The sequence below is a fragment of the Giraffa tippelskirchi genome, chromosome 13 (genome assembly GCF_054371585.1).
Source record: "Giraffa tippelskirchi isolate mGirTip1 chromosome 13, T2T-mGirTip1v1.2.pri, whole genome shotgun sequence".
In the NCBI taxonomy this organism is placed as follows: domain Eukaryota; kingdom Metazoa; phylum Chordata; class Mammalia; order Artiodactyla; family Giraffidae; genus Giraffa; species Giraffa tippelskirchi.
Window position 1 is genome coordinate 108544589 of NC_137287.1, and position 18689 is coordinate 108563277.

General features: G+C 52.6%; 1 protein-coding gene across 1 annotated transcript in view; it reads left to right on the forward strand.

Annotated features, from left to right (window-relative positions):
- CTNNBL1 (catenin beta like 1) overlaps positions 1–6249 on the forward strand; it is a 157712-nt gene extending 151463 nt beyond the window's left edge. Inside the window, exon 16 of the mRNA XM_081558811.1 lies at positions 6068–6249. Coding sequence (XP_081414937.1) covers positions 6068–6156 — 89 coding nt within the window. The 3' untranslated portion in view covers positions 6157–6249. The remainder of the gene's footprint in view (positions 1–6067) is intronic.
- Positions 6250–18689: the final 12440 nt, after the last annotated feature.

Consider the following 18689-nt stretch of genomic DNA (forward strand, 5'->3'; position numbering starts at 1 on the left):
AATGTTACCCAAGTCGCTCTTAATGCAGGAAAACTGGATCCAGACTCAGTCGGTCTTTCCATCTGGCGGAAAGAAAAGCTCTAACTGGGCCAGTTGGCTGATACACTCTTCAAGCATTTCAAGAAAGAAAATTCAAGGCAGCCATCTTTTCAGAGCACCCAGCGGCATCACAGGGCACTCGGTGGGCTCCCTAGACACACCGAGGAGACCCTGTCCCCAGGGGGATTCAGTCCCATCGCATGGAGAATAAATAACCACTACACAAAGCAGACTGAAGTCAGTGCTAAGAGATGGAATGGGAATCAAGAAAGCACAGTTAATTCTGCTGGAGATGGAGAGAGAACCTGAAGATCCAGAGAGGCTGCAAGAAGAGGTGGTTTTTTTTGTTGTTTTTTAATTGTGGTAAAACATGCACAAGAGTTACCATCTTAACCATTGCAGCCATCACCACCACCTGTCCACAGAACTTACTTTCATTTCAGCAGAGTTGAAAGGCTATACCCATTAAACCCTTCACTCCCCATTCCCCCTCCCCTAGCCTCTGGCAACCACCCTTGCACATTCTGTCCCCATGAAGTTGATGACTAAGTAAGAACGTGGCTTTTTGAAACATGTGACACCTCCACAGGTAGATGCAGGGGTACATTGAGTGGTCTCCTTGTTGGATGTATGGAATAGGACCTGTGACCTGGAAATACTTCTCAGTATAAATACTTGTGCCAGGGCTTACCATGGAAGCCTCCAGTGAATCTCCTGAATGTTTCAGTCACTGGCGAAAGTTTGTTAGAAGACCATGTGGTGTTAAGCTGTTTGGCAGAAGAAAGCTTAGAGGATTACTGACTCAAAAAACTCTCACTGGTGGCGAAAAGACTGAGCCAAAGACTTCAGAACGCTTTCAGAGATTGGCTCCTGGCCGTTTGATTTGCTTGTGTTCCTTATGGCTTGAAGTCCTCTCTCAGAAGCTCCTAAACATGTGTTTCCATGTTGATTTGGAGCGCTTGGTAACCTGAGCTTGGCCTCTGTGGTTTGCAAGCTGCAGAAGCTGCTGGAATTTCTCTTTGATGACATGTTCGTATGTGTGTGACTTCCATCAGGCCTTGGCTGCTGGAGCCACTAGGATTTAGGGAGGCAGGACAGGACCCTGAAGAGGGGCCTGTTTAACCTTGGGCAGCTATGTGCACTCCCCCTAAGCAGTTCCTGCATCTATAAGATGGAGATGGATAACCCGTCTCAAAAGTTTGCTGTGAGAATTAGATGAGGTTCTGCAGGTAAAGTGCTTCCACATTGGCACATGATAAGTGCCTGATGACATTAGCTACCTTCACTGGTGTGACTTGAGTCCCAGCTCATGTGGGAAGAGGTAGAACTGAGATGCACAGTCCAGCAGGATTCTGGCTCTCTGTAACTTGGGTTAAGTTAGTAGATAATATGTGTGTGCCTCGGTTTCCTCCTCTGTAAAAAGCAAACCAAAAGTGAAGATTGTCCCCAAGGATGGCTGAAATAAAGATGCAACTGGGGGCCTGGGACAGAATACTTGCGCAGTAAATGCAAATTCCTTCCTTCGCTTCCCTGGCCTCATCCTTTCACTGGTGCTGGCAACAGCCTGGACTCAGAGGCAGTCAGGAAAGCCCAACCCAGACCTCACTCTTCAAGGCCTGGTGGGGCGGCAGGGTGGTGGTGCTTTTCCAGGCAGCTGAAATGTCTGTGGGAAAACAGTTCGTGGAGATGTGACCCTGTTAGCATCATAAGCAAAGAATAAGCTTCCTTCTGTTTCTCCTTAAGTGAGTTTCACTGTCATGATGTCCCTGATGAAACTTACACCCCTACTTGCAGCCCCAGCACAACATTCTCCTCCAGAGAAGTCACGTTAGTCCTTCCGCATCTGTGCTTGTCGCTAAGGAATCTCTGTTAGACCTCAAGGGCCTTACTCTCCTAGTTTCTATTTTGTTATTATTTCTATGTCTTCAAGGGTTTCCAGTGTAAAAATGCTGATCTTCCTCTTCTCCCCACTCACCCTTCCTCCTGCACTTTTTCAGGGGTGAGCGTTTAAGGCTAAAGGTCCAGGGATCTGAACCAGCGCCGATCCCAGTCTGTGTCCTGGACAACAGTTCTTCCCCATCTTCCAGTCCGGGTGCCCCTCCCTTCCCCTCTTAACATAAACAAAACAGCTCGTATTCCATGTCTGAATAGTAAACCTGCTGTCTAAAGTTTGCTTTAATATTTATGCGTTCAACGCTGCTGCCTGTTTCTGAGCTCCATCAAAGCCATTATTATAAGAGCATTTGAAAATGCTGCAGGAGAGAAGGGTGTGGATGTATCCGCCCCGACTTTCTCACTCTTCAGACCGACTCACTCTCTCCCCCTCCCTCTCCCCTAACCTGAAGTTCTCCCTTCTTCTAGCATCTCTTTTTTCCCCTCCATTCTCTCCCTTTCTTACACACACACAGCAAAGAGAACTCTTTCCCAAGACCTCTGGGAGGGATCTGTTCAATATTTATAAACTGCTGCAGCAGCTATAATAACCGGAGGTAGCCGGCACCACCACGGTTTGCTCCAAATAGGATTCCACTCTGGAAACAAAGAACGAGTCGGGGTCAGGGGTGGAGGGTGAGACGTGAGGTGCACAGCTGGTACCAGCTGCCAGGGCCAGTGGGAGAGCACTCAGGGCTTGTCAGGTCTGCTTCTGGGGCCGGCTTGCTGTGGGCCCCTGGCTGCTCATCTGTCCCTCTGGGTTGCCGTACATTTCTGAGAGCCCTGCCAGCCCTGACATTCAGTGACCGAGCACGAGGGAATGTGGCCCCAGCCAGCACTCCACGTCTGTTCTGACTGCTGAGGCCCCTTCCCCCCGGGACATCCCCTCCAGAGCCTTACCTGTTATGAGGACATTGACACCAGATGCCCTGCCAGAGCTGGACTGCCTTGGAGACTGTTTCCCCAAAGGATGGGGAACCAGCGGGGTAGCATACAGCCTAGAGAAGAGGATGCCACTTTGGGGACCAGCTCCCCCAGTGGCTTTGGAGGTGCCCTTTTCACTTCTCACACATGTTCTTGGTTTGAATCTCAGCCCCTCTGCCATGCTGCACCTGGGCAGGTTGCTTCAGCTCTGTGATAAGCCTCAGTCTCCCCATCTGTAAACAGAGAGGGTGCTCTTTGCCTTGTAGGATTGCTGCAAAGATTCAGTGAGACAACATATGTAAATGCCTGGCACATAAACAGTGTCCCCCACATGTGAGGTCCCTTTCCATTCTGTGCAGGACAGCCCCTCTTCCTCATTTTATTCCCTTCCTTCACAGCTCGTTTCCAGAGAACAGGTAATCTGACCGTTTCCTCCTTCTCCGCATGTGAAGCATCCGAGGAGACTTGTCCATCAATGGGTGCTCTGTGTACCATGGTGGCAGGCGTTTTTGTTACAGCCTTGGTAGCAGCGATCCAGCAAGGGGATTGATACAGACATTGGTGCTGTACTCTGCTGCGCATCCCTGGAAAGCAATAAGGTCCCTCCAGGGAAGCTGGCTTTACTTGGAAAAGCACTGCCCCAAAGGATCAGGCTGTGTCTCACTTCCTTCTCTCCTGGGTCTGAGAATCCATTAGGAGAACAAAGTGTTAGTTCAGTCCATTAAGATTCTTGCTTTCAGGCCAGGCCTCTGAGGGTATTAAATGCTATAATGGTCATTTCTCTCTCTCCTGGGGCAGCGACTAGATCAGTCACATGTGAATAAAAAAATACCACTTACATACCAGCCCAGAGCCTTCTCCCACCACCCGCTTCCTGTTCTCCCATCACCCCAGCCCTCCCTTTAAGGAGCCTTCATGGAAGGGATCACAGCCATTTGCTGTTAGAGGTGATGGATGGGCCTCACAGGAGAGGATGATTTCCAGGGGGGGAGACACACAGTTGGCACATGTCTGAATCCCAAATCGCCTCTTCCGGCACATGTCCAAAGTCATAAAGAGGACAGGGACGTGCAGAAGTGGCAGGAGCAAGAGATTGCCCCAGCCCGGTGGGGAAAGGGAGGCAGGGGAGGTTTGCAGGCTTTCCTCCTTTCCCCAAGTCTTTGATTTGGATCAGCAGATGTTTTATTATGCAGACGCCTCTTGCCAGAGAGTTTTCTATTCCATCTCTGGCCACCCCAGGCAGGGGGCTGGGGGCAGACGTGCAGGTACTCCGTCCTGATTAACTGCTCTGGGATTTTATTCACAAAACAGCCAGGAGTTGGCTGTCAGCCCAGCTCTGCTGGGAATTTAGCTGAAAGTGAGGCAAAAACCCCTGCCTTCATGAAGCTGCCAGTCTGGATGGGGAGAGGGACAAGTAGAGGATCATCCAGAAGTGTTGCCTGCGAGGGAGACAGAGGCCCGAGGAGGAGAGTGGGAGTCAGAGGTGGCTCGGCAGGACTTCAGGGAGACAGTGTCCTTTAAGATGGTTCTTAGAGGTGTGGGATTGCAGTGAGAGACGTTACTGGCCCTAGCAAAGCAGGCTGGAGAAAGGAGCCAGTGTTTCTGGAACATCTGTTATCACTAAGCTCTTTACATGCATTTTCAGAGGGGAGACCATGCAAGCCCCCCTGGGACTATGAGTCAGGGTCAGGATTCAAACACGATGTCACAGCATCTCCCGAGGGCAGGGGCAGGGCATCATCCACCAGGCTCTGTACACTTGCTCGTGGGAGTCACCCCAGGAAGCCCGGGGCCCCACTCACCACCCAGCCCTGCCCTCTGGTCCTGGAGCTCCGCACATCATGTCTGTGCCATATCCCACCCCCTCCCACCTCCTGAAACCAGCTGGCCACATAACCTGGGGGCCGGGACACTTTCAGGAATAAAATAGAGGAGTGTTGCGTGTTGTGCTGGGGTAACAGGTAAACTGGATACGTTTACCCACCTTACAACTCTGATGATGTCCTGTCATTAGCATCGTGTCCCACGTTCCCATTCTCTTTAGACGTTATTTCCTGTATCTTCCTGCTCTGACTGAAACCGTGTCTCCCTGGGATGGGCCCGCTCAAGTGGTACCTGCTTTCTCTCACAGGCCGTCTGCCAGTGAAGATAAGAGAGGCGTCTTCCATGCTCCTCCTGGGCGCCTCTAAACCATTCTTCCTCCCTTTTTCCCAGAAAATACCCATTTGTTTGAAACTCAGTGTCAGTGGACTGTACCCCAGCCCGCGTCCTTGTGGCTTGGACATCTGTTCCCCTCATTCCTTGGAGGAGTTCGAGCTCCCTGTCACCCTCTCCACTATCTCCACCTCTCCTGTCATATTTCTTGGTGCCTTTAGTATCCATGTCTCTTCCTCTCCCACCTGATCCTGCTGGAGCCACCGTCAGGATATATCTAAAATCTGAAGACATCTCTCCTCTCCCACGACCTTGGGCCAGACCCCCATCAAATCACATCTCCTTTGTTCTGCCCTTGGCCCCTTCACAGTATCTTCCTTGCGGCAGCTAGAGTGAGCACTGGTGAACAGACAGATCGTGTCATTCCTCTGCTTAAAGCTCTCTTGTAACATCTCCGGGGAAGTGCCGACAGGGGCCCGCCTGCCCTGTACCCGCCCCCCGCCTCCTCCGCCGCTTGCTCCCCTCTCAGCAGAACCAGGTCTGCTCCCCCCTCAAGCCCCAGCTCTGCTTGCCCCCTGCTGCTCGCTCCCAGATACTCCCCTGCACATCTGCTTCAGCAGTGAAAGTGCCGAGTCCTCACCACTGGACCACCGGGGGAACTCCCGACATCTGCGTTTCTAACAAGTCTCTGCATGATGTTGCTGCTGGTGGTTGGAGTCACACTCAGAACCACCGGCTCTGGGGCAGTGCCTGCCCCTAGTAGCCTCCACTGTGTGTGTTAAGTGGAGGAAGGCTTGGCCAGGAGAGGAACATGAGCAGGGGCTGGGGAGTTGGTCCACCACGGGCCTCAAGGGCAGGACCCAAGGAGTTTGGGCACAGCCGCCACGGTGGGTGCCGCTGGAGGCGTTAGAACAGCACGTACCCCTGGGCGCCAGGGTTCAGGGAGAGGTGTGAAGTGACCCGGCCACGATGGCCCCCGCTCCCCAGACTCCCCCTGACCCTGCCTTTGTCTCCCCAGAGTACGCGGAGAACATCGGGGACGGCCGGAGCCCGGAGTTCCGGGAGAGCGAACAGAAGCGCATCCTGGCCTTGCTGGAGAACTTCTAGGCTGGCTCAGCAGCGGGGCCTCCCTGGGGCCCCGCCGGAAACTGTGTGTGGAGCTCGATGTGACTTTTGGACAAATTAAAGCTAGTTTTGGTATCCCCGGGCTAGTGTTCTTTGTACCGCCTGACCTTTAGCCGACACCTCTCCCTGCAGCGCTCACAGGACACATCCAAGGAAGCTTGGCGGTGGGCCTCACGCTTCCAGTGAGAAACCAGAGGCTCTGAGAGCAGATCAGTGATGAGGTGACCACTCTGCTGCCCTGGGGGTCGTGGGGAGGCTGCCCGTCTGCTCCTGGGAAGGTGAAGGCGTAGACTGGGGACCTCTCTGGGGCTGAGCCTGTAACAGGGGGCACGTGGCTCGTGTGGAAGGGCTTCCATGGCACCACAAGGCCAGCCACAGAGCCTGCCGTCCTCAGAGGAGCGGTCTGAACTCAACCACACATCAGAGTCGCTCTGGTTGGCAAGGGGACCTAGAAGTATGTATCTACGTTGGCCCCACCCCAGAAGGACGAAGTCGTAATCTGTGGTTTGGCCCAGGCGCTGGCACTGTTCTAAGCCCCCAGGTGGTTCTGAGAGCCACTGCTTTAGAGCCCAGCTTCATCGTTCACCAGCTGGGACTGTCTGGATAAATAACTTTACCCTCTTGAATCTCACTTCCTTCATCTGCAAAGTAGGGGTAATAATCCCCATGTGGGGATTTCTTTTGTCCTTCCCTCGCACATCTGTGGCTTCAGAACTGCAGTCTCACCCCTTTCCCAGGGACTGTGAGAAGGTTGGTCTCCTTTATGGAAGTCAGCAGCCCTTTAGCATGGTTTCAGTCTGTCCCAGAGCACAGAGTCCTCACTCATGAGGAGGAGGACAGCCGACCTAGAATGAAGTGTTAGCCCAGGGTCAGCTGGTAGACTGCGAGGGACACCGCCCGCCCTGTGCAGTGCCCGTGGCCACCATTCAGTCAGAGCCGCTCTGGCTGCTCAGTGAGGCCCCAGGGACGGGGCTCCTAGTGGCCGCTGCCATCTGGCCAGAGCTGACATGCCCTTTACATCCATGCTTTCTAACCTGTGCAGCAGCACTGCTGGCGGCGTCATTATACCCGGTTTACTGAAGCCGAGACTGAGGTCCCAGAGGGTAAATAACTTGTGCAAGGCCCTGGGGCCAGCACACACAGAGCCCACATTCAAAGCGAAGTCTGACCAAGTCCACAGCCCAGGCTCTGCCCTCCCCCGGGCAGCCTCCACCAGGAGACCGTCACAGGTCACTGACTGAAGCAGTCCACTTCAGTCAGTTCTACTGTCCGTGGGATTTAATGACTTCACACAGAATGTAGCCTGTGGAATCTTACCCTTTTTACAATTTATTTTTACTGAAATAAGTTTACAATGTCATGTTAGTTTCTGGTGCACAGCAAAGTGATTCAGTTATACATATGAAAGAAAGTGAAAGGGTTAGTCGCTCAGTCGTGTCTGACTCTTTGTGACCCCATGGACTGTAGCCCGCCAGGCTCCTCTGTCCATGGGATCCTCCAGGGAAGAATACTGGAGTGGATTGCCATTCTCTTCTCCAGGGGATCTTCCCAACCCAAGGATCAAACCCAGGTCTCCTACACTGTAGGCAGGTTCTTTACCATCCGAGCCACCAGTGTGTGTGTGTGTGTGTGTGTGTATTCTTTTTTATATTCTTTTCTCCTTTTTATGATTGGACCATTTTTAAAGTCTTTGTTGAATTTGTAACAATATTGCTTTTGTTCTGTGTTTTGGTTTTTTTGGCTGAAAGGCATGGGAAATCTTAGCTCCCCGACCAGGAATCAAACCCACACTCCCTGCACTGGAAGGGGAGGTCTTAACCACTGGACCACCGGGAAAGTCCCTCCATTATGGTCTATTACAGGATATTGAGTGTAGTTCCCTATACTATACCGTCAGACCTAGTTGTTTTTCCATCCTTTATATAATAGTTTGCATCTGCTAATTCTCAGCTCCCAATCCATCCTTCCCTCTCCCTCCTCCCCCTCGGCAATCACAAGTCTGTTCTCTATATCTGTGAGTCTGTTTCTGTTTTGTAAATAAGTTCAGAATCTTAAACTTTTTGAACTAAGGTTTTCATTTATATCATTAGTCCTTTGGCTTTTCTTTTTAAATTTTCTTTTTACCCAGGTAATGCTTGTACAAGGCACTTCCCGATGGCTCAGTGGTAAAGAATACACCTGCAATGTAGGAGACACAGGAGATGCTGGTTCTATCCCTGGGTTGTGAAGATCCCCTGGAGGAGAAAATGGCAACCCACTCCCAGTATTCTTGCTTGAAAACTCCCTTGGACAGAGGAGCCTAGCAGGCTACAGTCTGGGGTCACAGAGAGTTAGACACGACTGAGCACACACAAGCACAAGCAAATGCTTGTACATGGTACAGAAGTTCAGATTTTAACAACAGGTTCACAGTGAGGAGTCTCCCCTCCCACCCCTCACCCCCACCAGGCCTCCCTATCCCTGGACGCAACCGAGGTCACCCGATTATCCTTCTAGAGAGGTTCTGTCTAGCCGCTTTCTGCTGCATTCTACCTGAGCCACAGGCTTGCCACAAGTGCATCAGCAGCCAACATAGAAGAGAAGGTGGAGACTTCCCTGGTGGTCCAGTGGCTAAGAGTCCATGCTCCTAATGCCGGTGGCCCTGGTTCAATCCCTGGTCAGGCAACTAGATCCTACATGCTGTAACTAAAAGATCGTGCACGCCACAACTAAAGATTGTGCATGCCACCACGAAGATCGAAGATCTCACGTGCCGAAAACAAGCCCCACCCAGTGCAGCCAATTAAATATTTTAAAAGAAGAAGAGAAGATGGGTAGGGCTCCAGGCGTTCACTCCCTCCACTACAGTCCTCTTGCTTCCTATGTTGGACTGCCTCCTGGGATTTCATTTGTCCAACAAGTCCATGTACGAAAAGCAAGTTTGAACCCACACCTTCACTTTCAAATGAGGAAGACGTCCCCTTCTCCAGCAGTTTGTGGTGGCAAGGTGGGGAAAATGTGATTTATCATCCCTGAAGATTAGAAAGAGTGTACAGTTCTAGAAGTTGGGGAACAAGGAGACGGCATGAGGAGAAACCTCTAAACTCAGCTATTTTTAACAACCTGCCACTGGGGGCTAAGATTTAGGAGCAAGGGAAAGCCGCTCATTACTGATTTTACTCACCCTTAGGCTCCTGGGGCCTGGTTCTACTTCTTGAGCCTGCTCACAGCTGAGACTCTGCCTCACCGAGCAGCTTCGCCCCTCCGGGAAGACGTCTTGGGCTCAAATAAAGGCCCCGTTTGCCCTGTGGTTCTGAACTTGATTCTTGTTTCCACCACTCTTGGGCTTCCCAAGCTCCCCCCTTCAAACAACGCCCCTTCATGTCCATTGTGTGTTCATAGCTGCATGCAGGACATTGCACCCTAATGGGCAGTATTCCTTTTCCCACCCAAACTTAGCAATAAAATAGTGGCTCAGATGGTAAAGAATCTGCCTGCAAAGCATGAAACCCGGATTTGATCCTTGCCTGGGTGGGGAAGATCCCCTGGAGTAAGAAATAGCAAACCACTCCAGTATTCTTGCCTGGAGAATCCCATGGACAGAGGAGCCTGGTGGGCTACAGTCCATGGTATCGCAAAGAGTTGGACACGACTGCGTGACTAACACTTTTATTTTTTTCACTTTCTTTATTCACTATTAGCCAGAATTTCTTCATGAAGGGAATGAAGATTTCATTTTCCTCTTCCTTCGCAGCTTGCTGCTCTGTTTGTGGTGGTCTGCCTGAATTCAGCAGCAGCAAGATGGGCTATGTCTAATTTAGAGAGATTTGCATGCAGTCTGCGTTCCTTCTTTATCTAGGGGAAAGGCATTGTCAGGGAGGCTGGCAGGCACCCTTCAGTCACCCCCATAGCAGCACCAGTGCCCAGGTGGCATCTCCTGCCATTACCGAGAGCGTCGATTTAGTGTCAACAGGGAAACGAGACTCGCTTTCCTGAAGGCAAAAACTTCTTGATTAGATTTTCTTACTCCACAGTAGAGGTAAAAGCGGAGCCACATTTTTCAATCTGTCCTGCTCCCTGGTACACATGGAAAGTGGTTGGTATCGCAGCGGTGGGCCTTCGTTATCTGTGCCAGGAAAATGGCAAGCTCTCCTCCAGTCACCTTTCCCTTGATTAGCTAACACACGCCCTTGGCATAAACTTCAGAAGGTACAGAAGGGGATTCAGAACATAAATCTCCCTACCAGCTGCGTCTCCGGGCCACCCCAGCCTCTCCCCACAAGCAGCCAGCGCTAATGAGCTGGAGCAGCCCTTCAGTGGTGGTCTTAGGTGTTTGCAAGTGAATAAAAATATAGCCAACACAAATGGTGGCATCTCCTGTTTTCTGCTCTGCACCTTGCTTTTTGCTCTATATCCACCCAATGCACAGAGTCCCACACACACCCACCCACCCATTCCTTTAATAGCCGAGCTCCATGGCAGAGCTGTGCGATAATTTAGTTAATCCTGTTAATGGACATTTAGGTTGTCTTCGATCTTTGGCTATTACAATGCTGCAGTGAACATCCTTGTATAGAACGTCATTTCACACATGTGTGAGTTTAAATTCCCAAGCAGAATTGCTAAGTCAGAGAGGATGTGCGTTTTTCACTGTGATATAGATTGTCACGTTGCCCTCCTTCCATCAATGGTGTACGTGAGGGCCACCTGCCTCCAACCCCGCAGTCTTTGTGCCCCTGTTAGCCGTTTTCATCTCTGTCTGTCTGAACAGGGAACAGAGTTTGTTGCCTTAATTTGAATTTCTCTCATTAGTGAAGTCATTCAATGTTTCACAAGGATGGATGTATTGAGTGTGACATGCGAGCTGTACTCATGGAGCCCTTGCTATGTATGAGCTAAGTGCTTTACTCAGATGAGCATGTGGAACCCTCATTCCTGCGGTGTAGGTACTTTTTATCATCAGTCCATTTCACAGATTCGGAAAGCAGATTGAGAGGATCAGTGGCTTACAAAGAGACAGAGCTGGGAGGGGAACATTAGCAAAGTGGTTCCAAAGTTTACACTCTCGACCCCAGAGCCACACGGTCCCCCAACCACGTGGCAGAGACGGGGCCCCGCCTTATCGCACCTCTAGAAGCAGAAGCGCCAAAGAAACAGCCCCATGACTGAAGCCCCCAGCAGCCCTGCAGGGTCCCTGCTCTCTCCCTATGTCTCTCACACGCCATCTGAGTGGTGGCTGCAACACTCACCTGCATGGTGTCCCTGGGGCCAGGCTCCCTGGCTGCCCTTCCCGGAAAGAGGGAAATCAAGAAACGTCTGGAAGGTTAGGCTTTCCCACCACAGCAGGGAGGAGAAGCCACCTTTAGGCACCCTTGGGTGAAGCTCCTTGCCCACCTTCCCCACCATCTCCGCCTCTGCCTGCCCACCAGCTCCCACCCCTCACCCAGCACCTCCCCGCTCTGTGCTCCCCATCCCACATTGTCTCCTTCCAGTCATCTCCTGGGAGACGTTTGCTGAGCACCTGCTCTGTGCCAGGCTCCATGCTGGGCTCTGGGATCATGCATTCTAGTTTGAAAGGCAGTTTGAACATCACCATCGTGGCCAAACAGGGTGTCACAAGAGAGCAGTGATGGGCTTCAGCAGAGGTGAGGGGCAGGACAGATGGGGAGAGATGGGACCAGCACCATCATTATGTCTTGAGTGACTTTCACAGGAGCTTAGGAGGGCTGTGAGTCTCAACACCCAAGAGGCAGAACATCACTCGAAGCCAAGGGAACTGCATGGGATGGGGCCCTTGGGGACATGGGGGTTTCATGGTTACCTCATTGGCTGCCCGGGGGGTGAATGAGCTCCTCGCTATGGCAGAATCTGACAGAACCATGCACAGGGTGACTTCCTGGGAGATCAGGGGTCACGTTTGTCCAGAGTCACAGCTTGTTCCAGTTCAAGTCTCCGCAGTTCCTGAGTGATGGGGAAGCAGATTCCTCTGGGTGGGGATGAAGCCTCCATTCTGACCCCTCAAGCAAGATCTGACCTCACAGGGTCATCCAGAAAGAGCCCAGGATCCAGGTAAGAGGCCACCACCCCTAGGGCAGCGGGAAGGCTGTGGGAGGGCCCCCCCAGAGCCCCTGGGAAGAGGCTTTGCTCTTGAAGCCTTAGGGAGCAGCTGGGGAAGAGCCACCAGAGTCGGGTCCACAGATACCAGTGCCGTGGTCTGGTCACAGCTGAGGAAGTTTCCAGCCAGCCAGGCTCCAGCTCCAGGGGCCTCAGGAAGCCCGCCCATCCAGGAAACACTCAGAAGACAGGGGACAGGGACTGGGACCCCCAGCCCAGCCTCCGTGAGACCTGAAAACGTCCCTCTCCCTCTCGGAACCTTGGCTCTCCTTCATTTGGGGACTGAGGTGCCAGCCTGGGGAAGTCCCCATCTGTGACCAGCTCACGGTACCCGGGTGTTCATGAGCCACCACCACCACCCCCGTCACTTATTGGACACTCACATAGCTGGAAACAAAACAGACATTGTCCCTGCCCACAAGGAGCTCACATCCTTGTGGGACAGACAATAAACAAGTAAACGAAGATGCAGAGTGATTACCGAACATTATCAAGGGGCAAACTTGTTGCAAAGTGATGGAGACTAGATAACGGGCCATTCTGAGGACAGGTGTCCTGGGAAGTTCTCTTCGACGAGGTGCCTTTGAGCTGAGCTCTGAATGATGCCAAGGGGTGGGGAAGTCCAAGAGCTGAGGGAAGAGGGGTCTAAGCAAAAGTGTAGGTGCAAAGGTCCTGGGGCAGAGAGAGAGAGAACACCATCATGCTTCAGAAAACAGCCAGAAGAAGTCACAGTGCACCATGTGTGAGGCAGAGGCTGGTGGGGGATAAGGCCAGAGAGGGGGCAGGTGCTCTTGGCTGGCCACGGAGGGGTTTTGACTTTGCAAGGGATGTGATCTGGTTTCGAAAAGGTTGCTTTGAAGGTTTGATGGTGGACACACTGCGGAGCCCAGCATGGAGGCAGAAGATCCAAGAAGAGGAGATTCTGGTGCTTTGGACCAGGAGGAGGGAGCCCATTAGAGACAAGGGCTGGGGGTCGGGCCGAGGCAGAGCCAGCCGGTCACTCTGCAGGGAGGGGCCCCCCCAGTGGAGGCTTCCCCCAGCACTGAGGACTGGGAGCAAGTTCACCGGCCCAGCAGGAGTCAGGTGGGGCCGGCCGAGAGCTGCTCAGTATATAAATATCTTTAATGAATAAATAGAAGTGCTTTTAGGGCTGGCAGAGTCGTATCATTTCCACCTGCCGTAAAATTTCATTAGAAGCAGGCGCTGCAGGGGGAGAGGAATGGCTGCAATAAATCTGACCCCCCAACCCTCAGGCCCTGCCTCCACTCCAAGCAGACACAGCCCCACTCCCTGGAGAGTCCAGACCCAGGCACTTCTCCTCAAGCCTTCCTGGGGCCCAGGAAAGTCGGGTCCTTCCCCACCCAGCCCCATGACTTGAACAGGCACGAGACAGCAGTGGGCAGGGACATGTAACCTGCCATTAAAATCCTCACTCTCCTTACCTGGGAAATGGGAACAAAATCCTGCCCCCACCTTTACGCCCTCACCCCTAGACACAAGGATTTTACTCTATCCACATCTAATGCAGATGAGATGGTTTCAGACAGAGCAGTAACCAACACTGCTGGGACTTCCCTGGTGGTCCAGTGGCTAAGACTCTGCCCTCCCAATACAGGGAGCCCGGGTTCCATCCCTGGTCAGGGAACCAGATCCCACATGCCGCAACCAAGACCTGGTTGTTGTTGTTTAGTCACTTAGTCATGTCCAACTCTTTTGCCACCCCTATGGACTGTAGCCTGCCAGGCTCCTCTGTCCATGGGATTCTCCAGGCAAGAATACTGGAGTAGGTTGCCATTTCCTTCTCCAGGGGATCTGTCCAACCCAGGAATTGAACCTGAGTCTCCTACATTGCAGGTGGATTCTTTACCAGTGAGCCACTTAGGAAGACTTGGTACAGTCAAATAACTAAATATTAAACAAACAAAAAAATCCACTGCTGAATTCCTGGAACAACAGAGCTGGGGGAGAGCAGACTCTGGGGTCAGATGTTTCACAAGTGAGAAAACAGAGGCCCCCAGAAAGTAGGTGAATGTCCTAGGATCGCACAGGATCTGCAGGCCCAGCCCTCCAAAACTACCCTGGTGTCAGCTGCATGAGTAAATGCCTGACCCCTGAAATCCTCCCCACATCCGTGTGAGGTAAAGACTATCATTGTACTATTTTGCAGATGACAACACCGAGGCCCAGAGAGAGCTGGGATCTGGTTCACCCCATCAGTTAGTGATGGTCAGAGGAGAGTCCAGGTCTTCAGTCTCTCACTGTGACCTTGTTCTGCTTTATTTAAGCGTGGTAGGACTGGGATGCTGCAACTTGCTGCATCCCTGTAGCATCCTCCAAGGGGCCATGCTCACCTCCATCTTACAAATAAGGAAAGGAAGTTCAGAGAGCTCAAGGAATTTGCCCAAGGTCACTGATGCTGGCCTGGCTGCCAGCTCTCACACAACTGGAGCTCCTCAGTTCCCTCCCTTGGCCCCCTGCCACCCTCCCCCAGCCAGTGGGTATAAGGCCAGGAAGCCTGGCCAAATGCACAGACCCAGCTGGCAGCCTGCCTGGGCCCATGGTTATCAGTTAAGCTCATTAAGTAGCCAAGGCAGGACATGACCTGGGCTGGCTGTCTTCTCTCCCCTGACCCCCACATTACTCTGGCCCTCTTGGGAGCAAGGCCTGAGGACAGGTTCTTGCCTTTAGCAGCTGCAAGCAAAAGTCTCTCTGTAACTGGGGTAAATGTAAAGATGTACAAACAAATTTCACCAGGCTGGCCCGTGGACCCACAGTGGGCTAGACAGGCTTTTGCTGTTAAGTCGCTAAGTCATGTCCGACTCTTGTGACCCTGTGGACTGTAGCCCACCAGGTTCCTCTGTCCATGGGATTCTCCAGGCAAGAATACTGGAGTGGGTAGCCATTCCCTTCTCCAGGGGATCTTCCCTACCCAGGGATTGAAACCTGCATCTCCTGCATTGGCAGGCAGATTCTTTACCACTGAGCCACCAGGGAAGCCCAGTTAATGCCTACTGTATCGCTTAGCTATTTAGCAGAGACAGGCTAACTGAATTCAAATCTAGCCCTGCTTCTCCCCAGCTTTGTGACCCTGGATGGGTCACTTCACCTGCCAGAGCCTCAGTTTCCTCCCCTGTAAAATGGGGTGATCGTGCTATACAATACAACTCACTGTCTAGACCGGCAACAAACTGATACACAGGAAGTGCTGTAACGTGCTGGTCAGTGGTCATGTCGTTCTTCCCAAATCCGTGTCTTATTGGACATTCTTGCTCACCTTCCCCACTGGACTGGCAGCTGAGTCATCTTTGCTTCTACCTTCCAGAATGAAGGAGCAAACCCATGAGGGCATCAATCCATCATCAACAAACATCCAAGCCAAGATTCTTTATTTTGTTTAATAATTTTATTTAGTTAGTTAGTTATTTTTGGCTGTGCTGGTTTGTTGGTGTGCGTGGGCTTTCTGTAGTTATGGTGAGCGGGGGCTTTGCGTTGTGGTGGCTTCTCTCATTGTGGAGCATGGACCCTAGCGCACACAGGCTTCAGTAGTTGCTGTGCTCGGGCTTAGCTGCTCCGAGGCATGAGGGATCTTCCCAGGCCAGGGATCAAACCCGTGTCCCCTGCATTGCAAGATGGACTCTCAACCACTGGACCACCAGGGAAGCCTTTAGCCGAGATCCTTTAGGAACAAACAGGGAATAGTATGTGGTGTACAACAAGAGTTCTTTGATGGGTTGGCAAAGTGGACTGAAGTGCTGTGAATGGGCCTGAGCCTCTGTCCAGCCACTGCCTACAGCCCTCACTGATGCTCGCCCACCCCAGGCCCTCATCCACGCCCTTCCTTCTCTATGACCTGTCCCGCTTCCCACATCCCTAAACCCCTGCGGAGCCTCCAGACTAGCTCCCTCTCTGGAAGCAAGAGTACAAGCCCTGCCCTCAGGGGCTCCCGGCCTCACAGGAGAGACAGAGGCAGATACAACCCGCATCAGCCAGAGCATGGTAAACAGTGGGATTGAGAACCACACACCCTGCCCTCAGCCCTCAGGGGCCCCCCCCACCACTCCTCTTCCACCCCCTCTCTGCCTTCCCCCAGGGAACCTCCCTCGAGCCCCCATCTCCCCACCTGCCCTGTGTGTTGCTTGAGGGCGGAGGCTGCATTTCATCCATTTCTGCTCTGCCGTGCCCAGCCCACGGCCCCCTCCCGTCCTCTGGACTGCTGGTCAGGGAACTAGATCCCACATGGCAACGAGGATTGAAGATCCCACATACCGCCACTAAGACCCAGTGCAGCCCGAAGAATAAATAAATACTTTAAAAAAAAAAAAAAAGGAACACTCCAGTGCCAAGGCCAAGCACTTGCACTCTTTTTGGGAGTCTGAGAGGGGCTCTGGAAGGGTTCTCAACCAGAGACAGGCAGGTCATGTACGTCTATGAGTCTGAAAGACTTTCTGGTTTGGGGCACAATGGGTGGAAAGGGGGTAAGTCAGGAGACTGCAAGGGCAGGGGACCTGCCGGTACCGTTGTCTAGGCAGGTGTGCTGGTGGCTTCAGGCAGGGTGGTGACCTTGAGGATGAAGAAGAGGAGACATATCTGAAAGGTGTGATGGAGTGAGAGTGGGCTGGGCTTGGTCAGAGAGAAGGGGGGTTGAGAGCAGAGGTGGGTCCCCTAGGGGGTCGGGTGGCTCCATCACCTCCCTGGCTGGAGGCTAAAACCATCCATTAATGCATTTATCCCTCTCCATCCATCCATCCACCCAACCCCTCGCTTCCCCTTCCTTCCATCCAGCAGGTGTCAGTCCCCTCTCTGGACGGGTGCCTCCATGTTGTGCAGGGTGGAGGGAGGGCTTGGGATGCCTGGACCAGTCCCTAGCCCCCTGGAGCACTTCACAGTCTTAACGGAGAGAACAACGTGACCAGAGGTGGTCACAGGCAAGTGTGCCAAGCACGTGTGAAAAGGGAGACAAAGTTGAGAGGAGGGGTCTAGGAGAAGGCAGGGAGAGGCGAGGGGAGGGCTCAGTGCAGTCCAGCTCTGCTTCAGGACTGTAGATCGGCATTGTCATTGTCCCAGACAAAGGACAGTACATTATTAGTGTTATTAATTATCATTAATCTAATTAAATGGCAATTACAATTAAGAACATAGAGATAAAAACGCCACCTTGGATTTAAATGCCTCTTCTCTTCTGGCTTCCCCGCGAGTGATGCGAGCTCGGCCCACCCCCCCGGCTATGGCTCCACCTCCAGCCCCCATGTCTCAGGGTCCCAGCCCAGGGGGTCACAGCGTCCGACTCCCCTCGTTTTACAGAAGGGCAAACTGAGGCCCAGGGAGGAGAAGGGACAGGCACTGGGGTCGCCCACAAGTCTGTGATGAAGGTGAATTTAAGCCAAGGAGCCCGATTTCTGCTCCTTCCTGACTCACCTGTCTCCAGTAGCCTTTTTTTTCTGGGAAAAACAGCTGTCAGAGGCAGCCATCCTGTTACCGATTAAACAAGGCAAATTCTTTCGAAACAGAGTCGGAGACACCCCTGGACACCTAATTACACAGGCTGGAATGAGGAACACGGGCAGGAAAATAGAGATGTGAGCAAACAGGGCAGGAGACAGCAGGGCCATCTCCCCATCACCCCATCCCCCTGAGGTCTCCAGACCCCAGGCCTCTCCCAGTCCTTGAATAAGATCCCTGCTCCCCAGGAAGGGGCTCCCTGGCTGGGGTTCACACACCACCACCCCCCCCCAAAGAGACAAACTGAAGTCTATGCACACTGGGCTGGAGCATTGCCGCCTCTCTGAGCCTCCTTCCGAGTCCCATGGAAAACTGGTGTCATTTCAGGTCTCCAGCCAGGGTCATCGGGGCAGAGCTTGGGCTGGACCCCACACTGGCCTGGCCCCAGAGCTCCATCCTGGATAAGATCAGACACTGCTCGTCCTCTGATCAACCCCCCAGGAGGGCTGTCCAGGAGAGATTTTGTCCCCATCAGTAGTGTTAGGTGCAGGGGGCTGGTCTTTGCTGCCCAACTACGGATTGGGCAGGTTATGAGCAGGTGAGGGCAGAACCCCAGTCTGATTCCATTTCTGCATTCCCCACATCGACAGGCACCAGGGCAGGCACTAATGAACGGGTGAATTCCAAGTTCATTCTGCCATATTTATCCAGCATCTCCGTGAGTCCCGGCTGGGCACTGAGGTGATGGGAAGGAACAAAACAAAGATCTCTGCTCTTTTTTTTTGGCCACACCTGGAGCTTGTGGGATGTTAGTTCCCCAACCAGGGATGGAACCAGTGCCTCCTGCAGTGGGAGCATGGGTTCTTAACCACTGGACCACCGAGGAATTCCAAATGTCTCTGCTTTTAAGGAACTCATGAGTGGAAAGAGACAGGCGCAAAGCAACCAAAAGAAGAGAATGAAATGATATAATTTCAGATAGA